The sequence below is a fragment of the Zeus faber genome, assembly GCF_960531495.2.
Source record: "Zeus faber genome assembly, chromosome: 10".
NCBI classification, from domain to species: domain Eukaryota; kingdom Metazoa; phylum Chordata; class Actinopteri; order Zeiformes; family Zeidae; genus Zeus; species Zeus faber.
In genome coordinates, this window is record NC_137199.1 from 31,429,477 (window position 1) to 31,449,476 (window position 20,000).

The 20,000-nt window shown below is 51.4% G+C and overlaps 1 protein-coding gene across 1 annotated transcript in view; it reads right to left on the reverse strand.

Moving 5' to 3' along the window:
- slit3 (slit homolog 3) overlaps window positions 1–20,000 on the reverse strand; it is a 164,572-nt gene that overhangs the window by 35,622 nt on the left and 108,950 nt on the right. Inside the window, exons 24-28 of the mRNA XM_080008731.1 lie at window positions 14,955–15,052; window positions 9,571–9,710; window positions 8,259–8,352; window positions 7,205–7,342; window positions 4,902–5,142 (exon numbers count right to left, since the gene is read on the reverse strand). Of these exons, the coding sequence (XP_079864857.1) occupies window positions 4,902–5,142; window positions 7,205–7,342; window positions 8,259–8,352; window positions 9,571–9,710; window positions 14,955–15,052 (711 nt within the window). The remainder of the gene's footprint in view (window positions 1–4,901; window positions 5,143–7,204; window positions 7,343–8,258; window positions 8,353–9,570; window positions 9,711–14,954; window positions 15,053–20,000) is intronic.

The window sequence follows — 20,000 nt, forward strand, 5'->3', positions numbered from 1 at the left end:
AACAACTACAACAACAAAAATGGAGTCGCTGTTCCACGAGCCGGCCCACGGAGGAAGCACCGAGGTAAACGAGGCGGCATTCGGGTCAGAATGAGGACGCAACCTTACCGTCCACCTCTGCCAAGCATCCTTCTTGCTAACGTCCAGTCCCTGGAGAACAAGATGGATGAACTTCGAGCGAGGATTCAATTCCAGCGAGACACGAGGAACTGTTGCGTCCTCTGCCTGACGGAAACATGGCTGACCCCACTGGTGCCGGATGAAGCCATACGTCCAGCCGAGGCCTTCTCCGTGTTCCGCGGCGACAGAACGGGAGAGTCGGGGAAATCCAAAGGTGGAGGCGTCTGCCTAATGGTAAACAACCGCTGGTGTAACGCCAACAACACCAAATTCCTCTCCCACTCCTGCTCGCCGAACCTGGAACAGCTGACCATACTATGCCGTCCATTTTATCTCCCCCGGGAATTCAGCACGGTCATCATTACAGCCGTTTATATCCCACCGCAAGTGGACACCCACGCAGCTCTGTCGGTTCTGTACGATGTGTTGTGCGGATTTCAGAACAGACATCCCGACGCGGCTGTGGTGGTGACTGGGGACTTTAACAGGGCCAACCTTAAAAAAGTTCTGCCGAATTTCCACCAACACATCACGTGTGCCACCAGGAGAGACAGAACTCTGGACCATTGTTACACTCCTTACAAGAACGGATACAAGCCCGTGTCGCTCCCTGCTTTCGGGAAATCAGATCACGCCGCGATCTCGCTGCTTCCTGTTTACAGGCCTCTGATCGCGCGGGATCTGGTGATGACGAGGGAAGTGAAGCGGTGGACGGACCAATCGGAGGCTGCGCTTCAGGACGCTCTGACTGACGTAGACTGGGACATGTTCCAAACAAGTTCAAGTGACGTCAGCGAGTTTACGGAGGTTGTAGTAAGTTTTGTGGCTACGCTCGCGGATGAAATCGTTCCCACGGTGAAAGTTCGGATATTTCCAAACCAGAAACCATGGGTTGATAAATCCATCCGCTGCGCTCTGAATGCGCGCACGGCCGCTTACAACGACGGACTTGTATCTGGTAACATGGACAATTACAAAGCGGCGTCGTACAATCTGCGGAGGGCGGTGAGGGACGCCAAACGGACGTACAGAGACACCGTGGAGCTGCAGATGGAGCGGGGGGACACAAGACGCTTGTGGGAGGGGCTGCGAACAATAACAAACTACAAGAGCAGCTCCTCCCCAGCCACGAGTGTGGACGCCTCCCTGGCCAACCAACTGAACTCCTTTTATGCGCGGTTCGAGTCTGGCAGCAGCACCGCTAGCTCGCCGGCTAATTGGAGCTACACCGCTGGGGATGAGCGCGCACTCTCAGTGTCCGTGCACGAGGTCAGGAAGGCTCTGATGCGGGTGAACACCAGGAAAGCTGCGGGCCCAGATGGCATATCTGGACGAGTACTGAAGACCTGTGCTAACCAGCTATCTCCGGTGTTCACCACAATATTCAACATCTCCCTGGCTGAATCAGGGGTCCCATCCTGCTTCAAGAGGTCCACCGTCGTTCCTGTCCCGAAGATGGCCTCTCCAACCTGCCTGAATGACTACCGTCCGGTGGCCCTCACCTCGGTGGTCATGAAGTGTTTCGAGAGGCTGATTAAGGATTACATCTGCGCCTCCCTCCCCCGCACCTTGGACCCGTTGCAGTTTGCGTACCGGCAGAACAGATCCACGGATGACGCGGTCTCCCAGGTACTGCACACCACGCTCACGCACCTGGATGGCCACAAGGGGGCCTATGTGAGAATGCTGTTCATCGATTATAGTTCAGCTTTCAACACCATAGTTCCCACCAGACTGGCTGTCAAGCTGATGGAGCTAGGATTGAATGGTCCGCTGTGCACCTGGATCCTGGACTTCCTCACAGGCTGCCCCCAGGTGGTCAAGGTGGGGAAGTACATGTCAAGCTCCCTCACCCTCAACACAGGATCCCCCCAGGGCTGCGTCCTCAGCCCCCTACTGTACTCCCTGTACACACACGACTGTGTGGCCAGGTCCAGCTCCAACACCATCATCAAGTTTGCTGACGACACCGTGGTCGTGGGCCTGATCCCGACTGCGATGAGAAGGCCTACCGCGAGGAGGTGGCTGACCTGTCACTCTGGTGCCAGGACAACAGCCTCCACCTGAACGTCAGCAAAACCAAGGAGCTGATTGTGGACTTTAGGCGTGGATCACAATCGAGGACGCACGCGCCCTTGTGGATTAATGGGACTTCTGTCGATAGGGTGAGCAGCTTCAGATATCTGGGAGTCCACATCACAGAGGACTTAACATGGACTGTTCACACAGACACTCTGGTGAGAAAGGCGAGGCAGCGTCTCTACCACCTCAGGCAGCTGAGGAAATTCCGGGTCTCGGTGAGGATCCTCAAGTCCTTCTACTCTGGAGCAGTGGAGAGCATCCTGACAGGCAACATCACTGCCTGGTTTGGGAACTGTACTGCCCAGGACAGGCGGGCCCTGCAGAGGGTGGTGCGTTCAGCTGAACGTATCACTGGAACTACCCTCCCCCCCTTGCAGGAGCTATACACCAGGAGGTGTAGTAGCAGAGCTGCAGGATCATGAAGGATCCTCATCACCCCAACAACGGACTGTTTCAGCTGCTGCGTCAGGCAAGCGCCTCCGCAGTCACACAGCGAGAACAGAGAGACTGAGACGGAGTTTCTTCCCTCAAGCCATTAGAACTGTCAACGCTGACCTCACCAGGGGTCCTAACTGAGCCATGCACTAGGCTCCACTACCTACTGTACTGTACGTAGCATACTGTACCGCATACTGTGTCACTGTTCAGGGTTGTTCGTGATGCCGTATTGCTGCGCCGTACTGTTGTATACTGTGCTGTATTATCCCAAACACTACCTCACACTATTCACATTCACACGCCACTTTAATTCACATGCCACTTTAAATGCACATATCTGTATATACATAGGCATATTCCTTCTATCTATTCCATTTTATTTCAATTTATTTTTTATTGTATTTTATTCTATATATTTTTTATCTTATTCTATAAGTATTCCACTTACTGTATTACGTTTTAGGAGTCAGTTAGTCGGTCTATTAGAAAGGAATTTTCTACTTTTTATTTTATTTTATTTTAGTACTTTTTCCTAGGACTTCTTGTGTGCTATCACCGGGTGCGTTGCATTACATTTCACTGCATATATGTATGGAAGTATGTATATGTATGTGACAAATAAAAATCTTGAATCTTGAATCTTGAATCTTGAATCAATTAAAGTGGTTCTTACTCTTCAACCTCCACTTTCTGTTCGTTCCCAAACAGGAAAACAGCACAGACCCCCAGGGTGTGAGTGTGTGAGTGTGAGAGTGTGTGTGTGAGAGTGTGTGTGTGTGTGTGTGAGTGTGTGCGTGTGTGTGTGAGAGTGTGTGTGTGTGTGTGTGTGTGTGTGAGTGTGTGTGTGTGTGTGTGTGTGTGTGAGAGTGTGTGTGTGTGTGTGTGTGTGTGTGTGTGTGTGTGTGTGTGTGAGTGTGTGCGTGTGAGCGTATGTGTGTGACAGTGTGTGTGTGTGTGTGTGTGTGAGTGTGTGAGTGTGTGAGTGTGTGTGTGTGAGCGTATGTGTGTGACAGTGTGTGTGTGTGTGTGTGTGTGTGAGCGTATGTGTGTGAGAGAGTGTGTGTGTGTGTGTGTGAGTGTGAGTGTGTGTGTGTGTGTGTGTGTGTGTGTGTGTGTGTGTGTGTGAGTGTGCATGTGTGTGTGTGTGTGTGTGAGTGTGTGTGTGTGAGCGTATGTGTGTGACAGTGTGTGTGTGTGTGTGTGAGTGTGTGAGTGTGTGAGTGTGTGTGTGTGAGCGTATGTGTGTGAGAGAGTGTGTGTGTGTGTGTGTGTGAGTGTGTGTGTGTGTGTGTGTGTGTGTGTGTGTGTGTGTGTGAGTGTGTGTGTGTGTGTGTGTGAGTGTGTGAGTATGTGTGTGTGTGTGTGAGTGAGAGAGAGTGTGTGCATGGTTCTGAAATGGTAGAGTACTTTAGTTAGTGCTTTTTCATGTGTGTTTCTATGTTTGTGTGTGTGTGTGTGTGTCTCTCGCTCTGTGTGTGTGTGTTTCTATGTTTGAGTGTGTCTGTTAATATGTGTGTGTACTCTCTCTCTATGTTTGTGTGTGTTTCTATGTTTGTGTGTGTGTTTCTATGTGTGTGTGTGTGTGTTTATATGTGTGTGTGTGCGTGTGTCTCTCTCTCTATGTGTGTGTGTTTCTATGTTTGTGTGTGTGTTTCTATGTGTGTGTGTGTGTGTTTATATGTGTGTGTGTGCGTGTGTCTCTCTCTCTATGTGTGTGTGTTTCTATGTGTGTGTGTTTGCTTCCTCTGTTTTCCCAAATCCAGTTCTCCTGCTTCACCACATTCCTGTGCTCCAGGTGTTAAACTGTGACTTTTACAGTCAGACTCCTTCTGACGACTTTACCTCGAGTTTGAGGTACCACTTGCTCGTCAGGGTGTTTTTTAAGGATAACTGGTATTTTTCAAGCTAAACTATTATTATTTCACCCTAAATATTATGTTTATGACTATTTGGAGTCAATCCAAGTGATTGGCATCAGAATCTTTTACATTGATCCAGAATTGGGGCAATCATGGCCACATTGTTTGGCGCCCCCCCCCCCCCCCCCCATCTTGTAAAAGATGGCGATGCTAATCCTTTGGGTTGACTCCAAGTGAAGGACAAATGAGGTTTCGGTAAAAAAATAGAGTTTTCCTTTGAGGACTTGATGGTGCAACACACGGGCTGCCACGCCCACCGGCTGATTTCATGTTATCAAACGTGAAAACATCCAAACCAGCAGCATGCCAGTTCTCAGAGGGCTCCGCAAACATCCATCCAACCTGTAAGGAGATGTGCGCCGAGGGGCGGAGCTTGGTGCCGGGAAGCTCCACGTACGCGTCCCGACCCAGGAAGTGGACGGTGGCCATCTTTTGACACTTGTTGCCGTAGAAACCCGGGAGACACTTGCAGGCTGGTTCCGCGGCGACCACGATGCACTGGGCTCCGTTCTGGCAGTCGGACTGGTCGCAGGGGCTGGTCTGCAGCAGGATCATGGGTGGAGGGTTCTCGCAGAACAGACCGCTGGGGGAGGTGGAGACAGCGCTGATTAACACCAGATGTTCACAGGTTTGGGCGCTGAAGCCGCTTTACACCGTTTTCATGCGTTTTCCATATTACGAAAGCTTAAATGTTGAAGAACCCACTCAACATAACAAACAACAGTTTTAGGATCCAAATACTCATAGTCTGTCACCAAAGTAAGCCGGCGTCCAGGTCTGGTCTCTGCGTCCCGGTCTGGGGCGTGTTGTGTGGGCGGGGTTTGGTTTGAAACTCCTCCCGTAAACAGAAGGCAACACAACGTCATTGTGGACGGACGCTGTGGGGGTGCGGTTGGGGGCGGAGTTAATGGCTATTGTTCCCGCCCATTACCTGCCTCTGAAGTGTGGAAGAGTTCAGGATCTTGGAGGAGTTTAGGTCTTACCAACATTCAAATAAGCATATCTTCAGATTTCAATGTATGACACTGTCATTTGAAAGCTTACAACCTGCACTTTCATCACGACCTTGACCGTGACCTGCTGAACACCCAACACACCGGCCGCTGTCACGTATTGTGATTCCATCTGTTGCTATGGCAATAAAATGCTTTATTTGTACCCTGAATAAAAGGTTTTTTATTTTATTTTTTTGCATTTTTGCTGCATTGTTTAATGTCGCGCTACGCTGCTGCAAACCTAGAACACTGAACTGAACTCAGCACAGAAGTCAGGTGGGAACTTTTTGAGTTCAGGGAAAAGTTGCGGGAAGAGCCTTTGTTTGACTTGCTCTCTGCTCCTACATCGACACGTCCTACATTCAGCTCCTCTTCAGTTAGACGGGCCTCACCCTCCCAGGGAGCACTGTGTTTTTGTTTTCCTACAAAATGTGAAACACAAATGAGGAAAACCTAAAGGTAAAAATTCAAATGAAGAGATATTACAATTTGGGCGCGGTGCAGTGTGAACAGCTCCTTCTCAACCTCAACCTCAACCTCCACCTCAACCTCCACTTCCACTTCCACTTCCACTTCCACTTCCACTTCCACTTCCCATTCCACTCCCGCTCTGGTTGTCTTGTCATTTCCGCTCGCCGTGATCATCCATCTGACCGAGCGACTCGCATCATCTCTGTTTCTCTCAGATCTCGCTCTGTGGTTCACTCCCTTGACACTCTACATCCCATAAAGCCAGGCGGTGCCACCGTCGTCAGCATGGTCGCCAAGGATGTGGGCTCCGGACACCATGGTTCCGAGGGGCCGGGGGCGCCGGGGGTGCCGGCGCGCGCCTCCTGGGGTCTGTGACGCCGACCTCCGGCGTGAAAAGCTTTGCCTGTAGAGGTTCTAAGGAGCTGTGGTGGAGCGGCCGGCGCTACGTCACAGGAAAACCAGATGTTTGTAACAGCTGTGCAGAGGTGCTGAAGGGCGGCTCGTTCTGTGCTGGTAGCGTGTCATGTCACTTAAACACTTTGGTTTGGACACTGAGGATGATCTAATGCAACCACACATGTCGAAAGATTCACACAGTACCCCCCCCCCCCCCCCCCCCACCCCCCACCCCCTGTCTGTGGTGATGAATCTGTCTGTCTGTCTCTCTGTCTCTCCCTCATCAACAGGCCAAGCCAACAGCTCCAGCTATAATTAACCACATGGAGCTACATCTGCTGAGCGCGCACGCACATACACACACACACACACACACACACACACACACACACACACACACACACACACACACACACACACACACACACACACACACACACACACACACACACACACGCAGGGTCTAGACAGTCAAGTGTTTGATAATGAAGCTCCATCTGTAACTCTTCCCAGTCAGACAGTCTAGCCCATCCCCTGTGTGTGTGTGTGTGTGTGCTCGCGCGTACGTTTTGGGGAAATTCGTATGCATGACTGATTGAATTTGTGGTTATTTGTCTTTGTTCCCAGAGCAAAGTGTGAGCGTATCAGAGGTTCTGTTTGTTTTGACTTGTGTTCAATCAATCCCGTTTAGCGTACGCGTCGGTGTTCTGTGTGTGTGTGTGTGTGTGTGTGTGTGTGTGTGTGTGTGTGTGTGTGTGTGTGTGTGTGTGTGTGTGTTCTCACCTGAAGCCCTTCTTGCACACACAGGTGTAGCCGTTGACAGCGTCCACGCACTCGGCGGCGTGCTGGCACTTGTTCTCCAGACAGTCGTTGAAGTCCTGCTCACAGTGCTGGCCCACGAAGCCCGGCAGACACTCACACCTGCAGGGGGAGCGGGAGCGGCCATGAGGGGGCGGCGTGGAGCGGCGGCGTGGAGCGGCCATGAGGGGGCGGCGTGGAGCGGCGGCGTGGAGCGGCCATGAGGGGGCGGCGTGGAGCGGCGGCGTGGAGCGGCCATGAGGGGGCGGCGTGGAGCGGCCATGAGGGGGCGGCCATGAGGGGGCGGCGTGGAGCGGCCATGAGGGGGCGGCGTGGAGCGGCCATGAGGGGGCGGCTCAGGTCAGCGTGTGGCGCTGACTCGGCGCCTTCGTTACTACAAAAGTGCTTTTGAGCAAGAGACTGAGAAACTATCGACGGCGTGAATATGTTGTAATATCTACTTTAAATGGAAAACATTTAAATAGTGATATAAACGTTATAAAAGTGTCACACGTGGGACTCGGGTTGAGAAATTCACGTGTTGTTTTTGGAGGAGTCTGTAAAATCTGCATTTTGCGATGACATCATGTGTGGGTTACAGCCTTTTATCACGAATATGTAATAATTGAAGGGATTATGTGATAACACGCCATCCGAGATCAAATGTCATACTTTATATTTCATAACATTTGAATGAACACGTTATGTAAAACATGAATGCAACATATGAAGTATCAATAAAACATGGATTTCTGTGATTCCGTTCTAGAAGTTTAGAACAAAACTATGAATAAATAAACCAGCACCCACTTCCTGTTTCCCCTCCCCAACTTCCTGTTTACCCTTCCCCCACTTCCTTTTTCCCCTCTCACACTTTCTGTTTCAGCTTCCCAATTTGCTTGTTTCCCCTCCCTCACGTCCGGTTGCCTCTCCTCCACTTCCTGTTTCACTCTCCCACTTCCTGTTTTCTCCTCCTTCACTTCCTGTTTGCCCTCCCCTACTTCCCTGTTCCCCTCCCCCACTTCCTGTTTCCAGTTACCTGTAGCTGCGGCCGGAGGAGACGCACTTAGAGTCGTGTTGACAGGGGTCGAAACCTTGGAGACAGGGTTCAATGACCTCATCACAGAGGTCACCTGGAGGAAGGATCAATATTAACACACAATGTGAGAATTTGAGAAGTTTCAGGTCCAAATGTCTACATCTCATGTAACATGAAAGATGGAAAGAAAGAAAGAGGGAGAGAGGCCAGTGTAACCTTTTCACTTGTAATATCTGTCAGATTGTGACGGAGGGAAGAGAAAGAAAAAGATAGAAACATATAAAAAAATATGAACATGTCAATATAACACACACACACACACACACTGTGGAACTGGTCACTGGGGAGTGGGGAAGATCAGATTCGAACAGATCCGGTTCCAGGTTTCTCTCCTTCTCTCCCCCCATCCCCCCATCCCCCCATCCCTCTATCCCTCCATCCCCCCATCCCTCCATCCCTCTATCCCTCCATCCCTCCATCCCCCTATCCTCCATCCCTCTATCCCTCCATCCCTCCATCCCTCTATCCCTCCATCCCTCTATCCCTCCATCCCTCCATCCCTCCATCCCTCTATCCCTCCATCCCTCCATCCCTCCATCCCTCCATCCCTCTATCCCTCCATCCCTCCATCCCTCTATCCCTCCATCCCTCCATCCCTCCATCCCTCTATCCCTCCATCCCTCCATCCCTCCATCCCTCCATCCCTCTATCCCTCCATCCCTCTATCCCTCTATCCCTCCATCCCTCCATCCCTCTATCCCTCCATCCCTCCATCCCTCCATCCCTCCATCCCTCTATCCCTCCATCCCTCCCCCTCAATGTGATATCTGATTATAACTTTCCAGTTCACTGAGCTGTACATGTGTGTGTGTGTGTGTGTGTGTGTGCACCCAGTCAGCAGTTTTGCTTGCTTACCCTCTCTCCCTCTCACTGTGTGTGTGTGTGTAGTTGGGAGGACAGATGCAGGTGTATGTGTGTGTGTGTTTAATAGTGTAGTTTAGGGTGTGTATGTGTGTGCACGCATGTGTGTGTGTGTGTGTGTCTGTGTGTGTGTGTGTGTGTGTGTGTGCGTGTGTGTGTGTGTGTGTTTAATGGTGTAGTTTGGGGTGTGTATGTGTGTGCACGCATGTGTGTGTGTGTGTGTGTGTGTGTGTGTGTCTGTGTGTGTGTGTGTGTGTGTGTGTGTGTGTGTGTGTGTGTGTGTGTGTGTATGTGCGTGTGTGTGTGTGTGTGTGTGTGTCTGTGTGTGTGTGTGTGTGTGTGTGTGTGCGTGTGTGTGTGTGTATGTGCGTGTGTGCGTGTTTGTGTGTACCTGCGTAGTTGGGGAGGCAGATGCAGGTGTAGTTGTTGACTCCGTCCACGCAGGTGGAGTTGTTCTCACAGTCGTTGTCCTCACAGTCGTCAGGATTCACCTCACAACGCTGACCCTCGAACCCTGGCGGACACACACAGCTACACACACACAACCAGGCATCAGCTGTTGGTTGCCAAGAGCAACAAAACGGCAAATGTTAATCATTTTATCATTGACAGATTATGACCCTATATTATCATAATCCATATCTCAGTGTTGTCTCCATTGGTGACAGAGTGAATCAATGCTCCAGGAAAACTCATTTCCCTCGATGGAAGTTTCTTAACATACAGAGGTGACCGCGCCCATTTTTTGCTTTCACATATGAAAGTGGTTGACAACTGTGCAAAACTGGTTGCCCGGGGCAACTGGGCGGCTGCTACGGTTGGGCCCTGCTTAAATAAATACAAATACTAAATACAAATAATAATGAAATATCCCTGAAATACCCCTAAGCAGGCGACGGAGGGACAAACGTCATCCTAAAAGTGCCTGAACTTATACTTTGAACATGAAGTAAAGGTACTTTAAACGTGAAGTAAAAGTACTTTAAACGTGAAGTGAATCTATTTTAACCCTCAAGTGTCAGAGTGCTGAGCTGACCCACTTCCCGTGTCGCTCACATGTTGTTCACCTCCTTCCTCACCCTGTCTTCAATGCTCCTCCCTCCCTCTCTCTCTACCTCGCCCTCAAGGTCCTTTCTGTCAAAGCAACGGAAGCGACGTCTTCACTGTTACCTTCAATGTCAGAGACTAAAATGTTCACTTGTCCTTCTTAAAGAACCGTTTGTTGCCTTTTCGTGAGAAACGCTCCAGTGTTGAACCAGTGTTGCTTTTATTTACGCTGCAGCTCATAAAAAAAAGCAACAACTGTCACTGAAAGGAAACGGATGGATTTCTTGCAGGGGAGAGAAAAGCCGTCAATCTACAAGAGGAGGAGGAGGATGGAGGTGGAGAGATGTGACCGGGGAGCAGCTCTAGTGGGTTAGGGTGGGGCCCGGGTGGGGTCTGGGTGGGGCCCGGGTGGGGTCCGGGTGGGGTCTGGGCAGAGCAGCCTGGATGAGTTGACACATCCGTTCTGTCGTGGAGGGAAACCTTTTCTTCAGCCTGGTTTTAAGTAACACTTGACATCATGTCCGTCATGTTTGTTTGTCTGTTGTTTTCTTCTGTTTGGTTTCTTTGTTGTGTTGGATGTTTCATTGTCTTTTATGGAGGCATATGGGTGGAGGTGTCCTCTGAAAATATGGAAATAAATCCAAAAAAATCTCTCTCCCTCCCTCCCTCTACTCCTCCCGTTCTGTGTGTTCCTAATAAAGCAGAAGTAGCTTCATAAATAATCTACAGGAAGCAGAACCAGAGCCGAGATAAACGCTCCCCGTTTCGATTCCAAGGACCCCGCCCGTCCGGACGACCCCAGCGTCTCTGCTCCCCTCCACCCGCCCTCCTCCACCCTGTCATCCCCTCACTCCTCCTCCTCCTCTCCTTCCGCAGCTCTGTCACTTTCCCACCCTCTCTCTCTACGACTCTCTGGGCGATCACAAGAAATTGAACGCGCCTGCACGCACGCACACACACACACACACACACACACACACACACACACACGCACACACACACACAGACACACACACACACACAGGCACACACACACACACACACACACACACACACACACACACACACACGCACACACACACACAGGCACACACACACAAACACACACACACAGACACACACACACACGCACACACACACACACATACACACACACACACACACACACACACACACACACACACACACACACACACACAGACACACACACACACACACACACACACACACACACACATGCGCATGCACGCATGCACACACATGCGCACGTGCGCACACACGCACACATGCATGTGCACACTAGCTGAATCTCTAGAAGCAGCCTCTTCCACAGAAACCTTATTTACTGCCGCCCCAGTGCATTCTGGGATACGTTGGCTGCAACAAAACTGAATGAGCCGGGAGCCGCGTTCTCCAAGTCACCTGAGTTTTTCCCAAACCCTGCGAAGCTTTCAGCCAATCAGGCTCCACTTCCTGTCAAATGGCTCCTGCTGTGAGGCAACCTGGCTCCACTTGGCCACGTCGACAGGTGACTCCACATGTTCCCCACCTTGTAAACACACGTCTGAGCAGCGCCGCACGCGAGGGGCCACGGCGCTGGGAACGCTTTTCATTTCAGTTTATTTTTGTCTATTTGTTTGTTTGTTTCTTTCTTTCTTTCCAGTTCCATTCCTTTCTCCAAACCGCCACCATCCCATCTTGGCTTCATCTGCTGTTATTTACCCCCGGCATCGCCACGCCCCGGTACAGTTGGAGAGAGGGAGGACTGGTGCAAAAAAAATAAATAAATAAATAAATAAAATAGACAAATGGAAATGAAAAAGCCACAAAAAAAACAACAACAACAACAACAACAACATGTGTTCATACGAGAATAAGGTTGAAATAGTTGAACACCAGCATCTTGCACAACTTTCCACTTTTTTTGCTTCATGGACACTGAGGCACTTCAGAAGAAAGCTGCCAGTTCCTCTCTCTCTCCCTGTCTCTCCCTTCTGTCTCTCTCTCCCTGTCTCTCCCTTCTGTCTCTCTCTCTCTCTCTCTCTCTCTCTCTCTCTCTCTCTGTCTCTCTCTCTCCCCCGTTTCTCTCGCCCTATCACATGTAAACCAGTCTCTCCGTCTCCTTCTCACAGGAACACTTAGCTCACTCTGTCTGCACACGCACTGACTCAACGTCACGGCTCACCCCTGGAAAACGCCCCGTCTGTCTGTCCATCTGTCTGTCCTTCAGCCGGTCGGTCTATCTGTCTGTCCACCATTCTGCCCTTCCCTCCGTCCGTCCACCCCACTACGCGTCCGCCCGTCCCTCGGTCCGACCGTCCTTCGTTCTGTCTGTCTGTTGATGGCGGGAGGCTCAGCTGTGGCTGTGACTTTGGACAAAAGCGTCCGATCGATGACATCATGTGATGATGCCACGCGCCCGACACGTCTCGCAAAACCGAACCGTCTCCACCGCCAAAACACCGTCCCGGTCGCACGTCCAGCGATAATCCAAAAACAGAGAGAGAGCGAGACACCGGCGGGGTCAGAGGTCAGCGATCACAATCCCCCGTTGGCGTCCTGACATTTCGGCGGCGTCTCTTGACAAATGGGTCGCGTCCGGCGTCGGGAGGCGACCGACCTTAATTGGACTTATTGGACGTCCAAAAACGGATTATATTACATGATAAAATGTCAGATCCCTCTCTCTCTCTCTCTCTCGCTCGCTCTCTCTCTCTCTCTCTCTCTTGCTCTCTCTCTCTCTCTCTCCCTCTCTCTCTCTCCCTCTCTCTCTCTCTCTTGCTCTCTCTCTCTCTCTCTCTCTCTCTCTCTCTCGCTCGCTCTCTCTCTCTCTCTCTCTCTTGCTCTCTCGCTCTCTCTCTCTCTCTCTCTCTCTCTCTCGCGCTCTTTCTTTCTTAAATGGGACTAGCATCTACCTGTGTTGGTATTAACATTAAAGTGAAGGTCTCTAAAGGCCAAGCAGAGCGCTAATAGCATTACCGCGCAGGTCTCTAAAGGCCAGACGCACACTGCGGCTTTTCAAAGGGCAAAGGCCTTGTTAAGGCGCCGAGGGGGGAGGACGGGGGAGGACGGGGGAGGCCGGGGGAGGACGGGGGAGGGGACGGATCTGGTTAAGATATTCATGACAATCGATTCAATCATAACGCTCGTACATCAAGGGGGACGACAGGACGGCGCTCAGGTCCAACACGGGGCCACGGCGAGGAGGGCGTGGCCCGCCGCGCCCCGCCTCCTCCCAACACAGCGGAGCGCCCTCATCACATCTGCTGTAGTCCTGGATTTCGGCGGAGAAAAAAAAAAGGAATCTCCGAGAAGACGGCGGCGGCCGATGTCTCCGCTGGGAAGAGCCGTGGGCAGGTCGCAGCGAGGGCTCGGAACAGAACAACACATCACAGCCTCTGACCCCCGCCTCCTTCAGCGGGTTCTGGGTAAAAACCCAGTTTAGAACCCAGCGTGGGGACCGTTTAGAACCCAGCGAGGGGACCGTTTAGAACCCAGCGAGGGGACCGTTTAGAACCCAACGAGGGGACCGTTTAGAACCCAGCGAGGGGACCGTTTAGAACCCAACGAGGGGACCGTTTAGAACCCAGCGAGGGGACCGTTTAGAACCCAGCGAGGGGACCGTTTAGAACCCAACGAGGGGACCGTTTAGAACCCAGCGAGGGGACCGTTTAGAACCCAGCGAGGGGACCGTTTAGAACCCAACGAGGGGACCGTTTAGAACCCAGCGAGGGGACCGTTTAGAACCCAGCGAGGGGACCGTTTAGAACCCAGCGAGGGGACCGTTTAGAACCCAGCGAGGGGACCGTTTAGAACCCAGCGAGGGGACCGTTTAGAACCCAGCGAGGGGACCGTTTAGAACCCAACGAGGGGACCGTTTAGAACCCGCTGCAGATGAGCATCCTGCGCGGGCAGGGGTTCGAACCCCCTGAGGACCTGCTCAAAATAATCAGATTCTTCATCATCACTCTAACATGTACATTTACAGTCACATTTACACCAAACAGAGGACATTTTTCAAGTATCTGTAGTGAAGTATATTCATTAGGTCCATGTCCTACTTCTACTTTTTTATTACTTTACTTGAATTGACTGTATTACTATGTTATTACATGTTAATTACTATTGATTACTTTTTATTACTTATTAATTATTACACAATATGATATTTAATTGAAATAATTATGCTGTACATTCAGATTCTTGATGGTCGGGCCTCAGTAGCATCGCAACCACCTCCATCTGAGTAACTCTGCTCGGTGTCGGTCGATAACGTTGATCGTGTCGGATCGCGCAAAGTGGGAACTAACTTTTAAATGAGGATGTAGATGTAATATGAGTGAAGATCCAGCGCCTGCTTTGACGATTTATCGCCTGAAATTAGTTCAGAAACTGATTTTGGTGGATTGATGAGGGGAAATCAGCGAATGTTACGCAGTCAATTCAACCCGGAAGTAAAGCTCAAACCCCATTGACTTAGAGAAACGGGTCCTGAGGAGGGAGGCTCCAGCCCTAAGAAAACAGCCCGTTTGGGAGTCCGGCTTTATATGCATGTCAGAGTGGTTAGAATGCACCATCTGAGTGGTGTTTTCAGCAAAAGACTTCAAAAACATGTTTGGGGTACCTCAGAGACCAATATTAAGTGGTGTGACAAGGAGCATGATTGGTCCTCCTCATATCACGTTATATGAATATTAATAATAATAAAATAAGTGGATGTTTGTTCACCTGAAGTGTTCTTCCTGTCCAGGCAGGACGTGGCAGGTTCCTCCGTTGGAACACGGGAAACTGACACAAGCGTTGATGGCGATCTCACAGTTCTGACCCTGAGAGGGAGAGAGAGAGAGAGGGAGAGAGAGAGAGAGAGATTTTTTTTGATTTTTAAAGCATCTTTATTTTAACATTTTCTCTAGTTCACAGTTACAGACAATACAACAAACACACTTGGTTCACTAACAGAGTCCTACACGTTAAAGACAGACTGGAAGCACAGGTCGTCCTCCACCAGGGAACAGATGACGTCGTTAAAACACCACAGCTTGATGAAGACGTCCAGACTCTTCATCAGTCTGTGAAAGTTAAAATCAATCAAGACTCTGGCCCTGACCAACGCTACAAACACTCTTCCTAAAACACTCTCCTTTCCCCTCAGTTTGTTCCTCCTCGTGAGGTAGATGGCCATCTTCGCTTCCCTGACTAGAAAATTAAGCAGTCGCCATTTCTCTGCGTTGGCCCTGTAGTATCTAGCCCCAAAAATAAAACAGTTTCTGGACCACTCCTCCTTAAAGAGCTTAAAACTTTCCTTTAAAAGACTAAAAAGCTCTAAAAGTCTGTCGCACTCTGCAAAACAGTGAAACACGGACTCTGGCAGTTTGCAGAATGGACATTCATTTGCGACCGTGGGATTAAAAACAGAAACAAAGCTGTTGACAGCTATGGCTCCATGTAGGACCCTCCATTGGAGGTCCCCCGTCCTTTTCTTGGAGGGAGCTTTGTAAAAACTCCTCCAACACGGCTCCTCTTGTCCCCCCCATCTGGAGCCGTCCCCTCCAGACAGTGTCCTGCCGCCCCTCCAGTCCCTTCATATTTAAAACAACCACACACTCTTTGTAAAAAGCCTTCCCGCTGGCTGCGTGCAGGTCCAGTTCTGCATAACGTGCCCTGTGCAGCAGCTTCCCGGAGGACCCCTCCAGGTTGGGGGTCAGGGTCATCTCCGGGAAGGGATCCTCCGAGTTTGGCTCCTCCACGCCTTCGCCGTACTCCTTCAGCAGGGCCAGCTCCTCCTCCGTGAGCGTCTCCCTCCACCTCTTGAGCACCAGGTGTACGATCCTGGTGGACCTCAACCCCAGCCGCTCCGCCATGGCCTCGCCGTCCTGCAGGTCGCTCCCCGCCGCCGCCACCACCTGCCTCAGGGTCAGGACCCCCGCCTCCCTCAGGATACTCCTCAGTCCTGGAGTGGCCCCGTCCTGCACATCCAGCCTGGCTCCTCCGATCATCGGCTCCTCCAGGAGCCAGTGGAGGGAATCTGCGGCCTCCCTTTTCCTGTTCTTAAAATACCCCCATGCTTTAAAGAGCTCCTGATAAAAACGGGGTAAGCCCGACTTGTTTAGAAGACTCGTGTCCATTAAAAACAACGAGCGGTCGAGTCCCATCCTCCCAGTCCTCTTTAAGACCAAGCCCGCCACGTCCCTCCAAACGTTAAAGTACCCCGTTAGAAACTTCTGCACAAACTGTAACCTAAAAGTTGCCACTCTGCTTTTGATGTCCACCACACTGTGCCCCCCTTCCTCTTTGGGCAGAAAGACCCTTTCCTTCCTGACCCAGTGGAAATTTCGCCCCCAAAAGAAATCCATCAGCTCGGCCTGTATCTTCCTAACTAGCAGGTTTTATAAGTCCCCCCCTCCATCCGCCCACAGCCAGCGCTTCGCTTTTGCCCCAGTTGACTTTCGCTGCTGATAGCAGCCCAAAGTCCCTGACGATCCCCTCCAGTTTGCTGATTTCGTCCTGTTTCTTTATTAAGACAATGACGTCGTCCGCATAGGCTGATAAAATGTGGCTTCTCTCGAGACCATTTAGAAACACACCCTCGATGTTCGTCCTTAATTGACACAGCAATGGTTCTATGGCCAGAGAGTACAACATCCCTGAGAGGGGGCAGCCCTGTCTCACCCCTCTACGCACTTTAAAAGGGCCGCTCAGCCCTCCATTAATCTTCAGTACACTCTCGATGTCCTGGTACAAAACCTGGATCATGGCTATCAGACCAGGGCTGAGGCCAAAAGCCTCCAGAGTTTTCCAGAGGTAAGGGTGCTCAACCCGGTCAAACGCCTTTTCCTGGTCTAGCGAAATGAGCCCAGTTTCAATGCCCAGAGAACTAGAGACGTCCAAAATATCCCGAATTAGGGACACATTGTCCAGAATGGACCTACCAGGCACACAGTAAGTTTGGTCCTGATGGACTACCAGGTCCATCACCTCCCTCAGCCTGTTGGCCAGCGCCCTCGACAGGATTTTATAGTCCGTGCACAGAAGGGACACAGGACGCCAGTTCTTGATCTCCTGCAGGTCTCCTTTCTTGGGTAGGAGAGTGATGACTGCCCTCCTGCAGCTGACTGGCAATAACTTATCTTTAAAAACTTCATTACAAACCATTAAAAGGTCCTCCCGTAACTCCTCCCAGAACTCTTTGTAAAACTCCGCAGGAATCCCGTCGATGCCAGGGGCCTTACCCCCCTTCATGCTCTGCAGGGCCGTGGAAAGATCCTGCAGGGTCAGAGGTTCCCCCAGCACCGCACTGACGTCTTCCGGGACCCTGGGCAGATTCCCACAAAAGGAGTAAAACAGTTCTTTTTGCTCCTCGTACTCACTTCTGTACAGCTCCGTGTAAAAGTCCACGGCTCTCGTCCGGATCTCCTCCGGCCTCCTGAGCTCCTGTCCTGTGTCTGATCTCAGGGCGTGGATAAACCTGCTCTGCCCGTTCCTCTTCTCCAGGCTAAAAAAGAAACTAGATGGTGCGTCCATCAGTGCTGCGCTCTGGAAGCGAGAGCGGACTAGCGCCCCCTGCGCCTTGGTGCCTAGTAGGTCTGCAAGAGCAGCTCTTTTAGACTTGAGGTCCTTAATGTGATCTCGATTCCCAGTGGGTTCCACTACACCCTGTAACTCCACAATGTCAGTCTCCAGATCCCTCATAGATCTGGTGATGTCCCGTGTGACATTGAGATTATACTGCCGACAGAGCTGCTCTATCTCCCTCTTCCCATAGTCCCACCACAGTCTTAAGGAACTAAAATCCTGCTTTCTGTCTCTAAAACCTTCCCAAAAAAAACTAAAAGCATCCTTAAAGTTGGAGTCACAGAGTAGGGTGGTTTTAAAATGCCAATATGCGCTTTTGGGCTTTACATTGGCGATAAAAACACGGCAAACAACCAGGGAGTGATCGGTAAAACCAACAGGCACCATTCTACATTCCTTAAAAATGTTAAAGTGGTGCTTAAAACAGTAAAACCGGTCTAGTCTGGCCAACGATAAAGAGGTGCCTCTGCAGTGCACCCAGGTGTACTGTCTTTCATCCCCGTTGGTTCTCCTCCACACGTCCGTTAGCTCGTTCTCACTTGAGAGCAGCCTCATCACGTTCTGCGATGCTCTGTGAGGCTCACAGTGGTTCCTGTCTAACAGGTCGTTCTCGGTGCAGTTAAAGTCTCCTCCTAGAAACAAAAACTCCCCAGTACGAGCTTTGCTTAAAACCCCATTTAAAACTTGCAAAAAAGTGACTGTGTGGTCCTGTGGTGGGAGCGTACACATTTATAAAGACAAACTTATGATGCTCAAATGCTGCCCTCACCACCATCAGTCTGCCCTCCACCACCTCCTCCACCTCAAAGGATGCTGGGGCAAAGCTCTTAGAAAAGAGAAGAGCCACCCCCCCCGCTGGTGGTGCTCTTGTGGCTTAGCACCACCCCCCCCCCCCACTCCCTCTTCCAGTCAGCCTCATTGCCAGAGTCACTGTGGGTCTCCTGCACCAACAGCACATCCAGCCTCTTCTGCTCCATCAGCTCGTACAGCAGAGACCTCTTAGCTGCGTCTCTGGCCCCATTCGCGTTCAGCGTGCTGATGTTAAAGTCACTCATTGCAACGGAAAAGGGAAACAGCCCGAACAGCAGCACCCACCTCCACCTCCTCCCCATCCTATCCGTTGTTCAGCTCCTTCCTGATCTTCTGCACTATTTTCTTGAGCCTGTACACCTCCTGGTCCGTGAACCCTCCTCTCCCCTTACTCCTCATCTGTTGCTGGGCCGCGTTCGCCAGCAACTCCTTGTCTGAGAAGAAGTCCTCCACCTTAATCCCTTTCACATTCTTCGTTCTGTGCAGAAACGCTTTTATTTTGCCCACACTGTAGCTTTTTTTTCCCTTTTTCTTCTTTACGCCGAGAAAAACCTGCCCCTCACTGTCTGCAGCAGAGTCCTCCTCCATCCAGGACTCTGACTCCGAGCCTCCCTGCTCCACCTCCTGACTTGCCTTCCCCTGGCTTGCTGTCCCTCTCTTCGCCTGAGAGTCTCCTACCATTTTGTTGGACTTTCTTTTGAGCCGAGGGACTCTCAACCGATCGTCCTCATCCCCCATCTCAAAGTCACTTCCTTCCAGTGCCTCCTCCTCCCTAGCTACGTCACCTGCACTCCTCTGACTTTGTTCCGTAGCTTCCTTTCCTTCACCAGTCCCCTCCTGTCCCCCCGCACCCACCTGCCTGTCTTCCGGACCCTCCTCCTTCCCCTCCTGTCCTCCCACCCTTACCTGCCTGCTTTCCAGACCCTCGCCTGCCTCCCCCCGTGTCTCCACGCTCACCTGGCTGCGCTGTCTACCTCCACCCGTTCCCTCCTGCGGCTCCACATTCCCCCCCCCCCCCCCCCCTTTTTTTTCCCCTGCCCCTCGCCTGCCCCCTCCTGTGCCCCCACCTTCACCTGTTTCTTCTCCTTTCCTTTCCGCCCTCCACCTGTCTCCCCCTGTGCCCCCACCTCCACCTCCCCTGCCTCCTTTCTGACCCTCACCTGCCCCCTCCTGTGCTCCCTCCTTGTCCTGTCCACCCTTCTGCCCCTCACCTGTCTCGCCGTCTGCCTTCTTACCTGGACATGCCCTGACCTGGTGTCCCTCCCCACCGCACCCAAAGCACTTGGTGGTGTCAGTGTTGACAAACACCACATAGTCAAACTCATCCGCCCTGATTTTAAAAGCTACATTCAGCTCTGCATCCCTGTTGTTCAACACCATCAGGACGTGTCT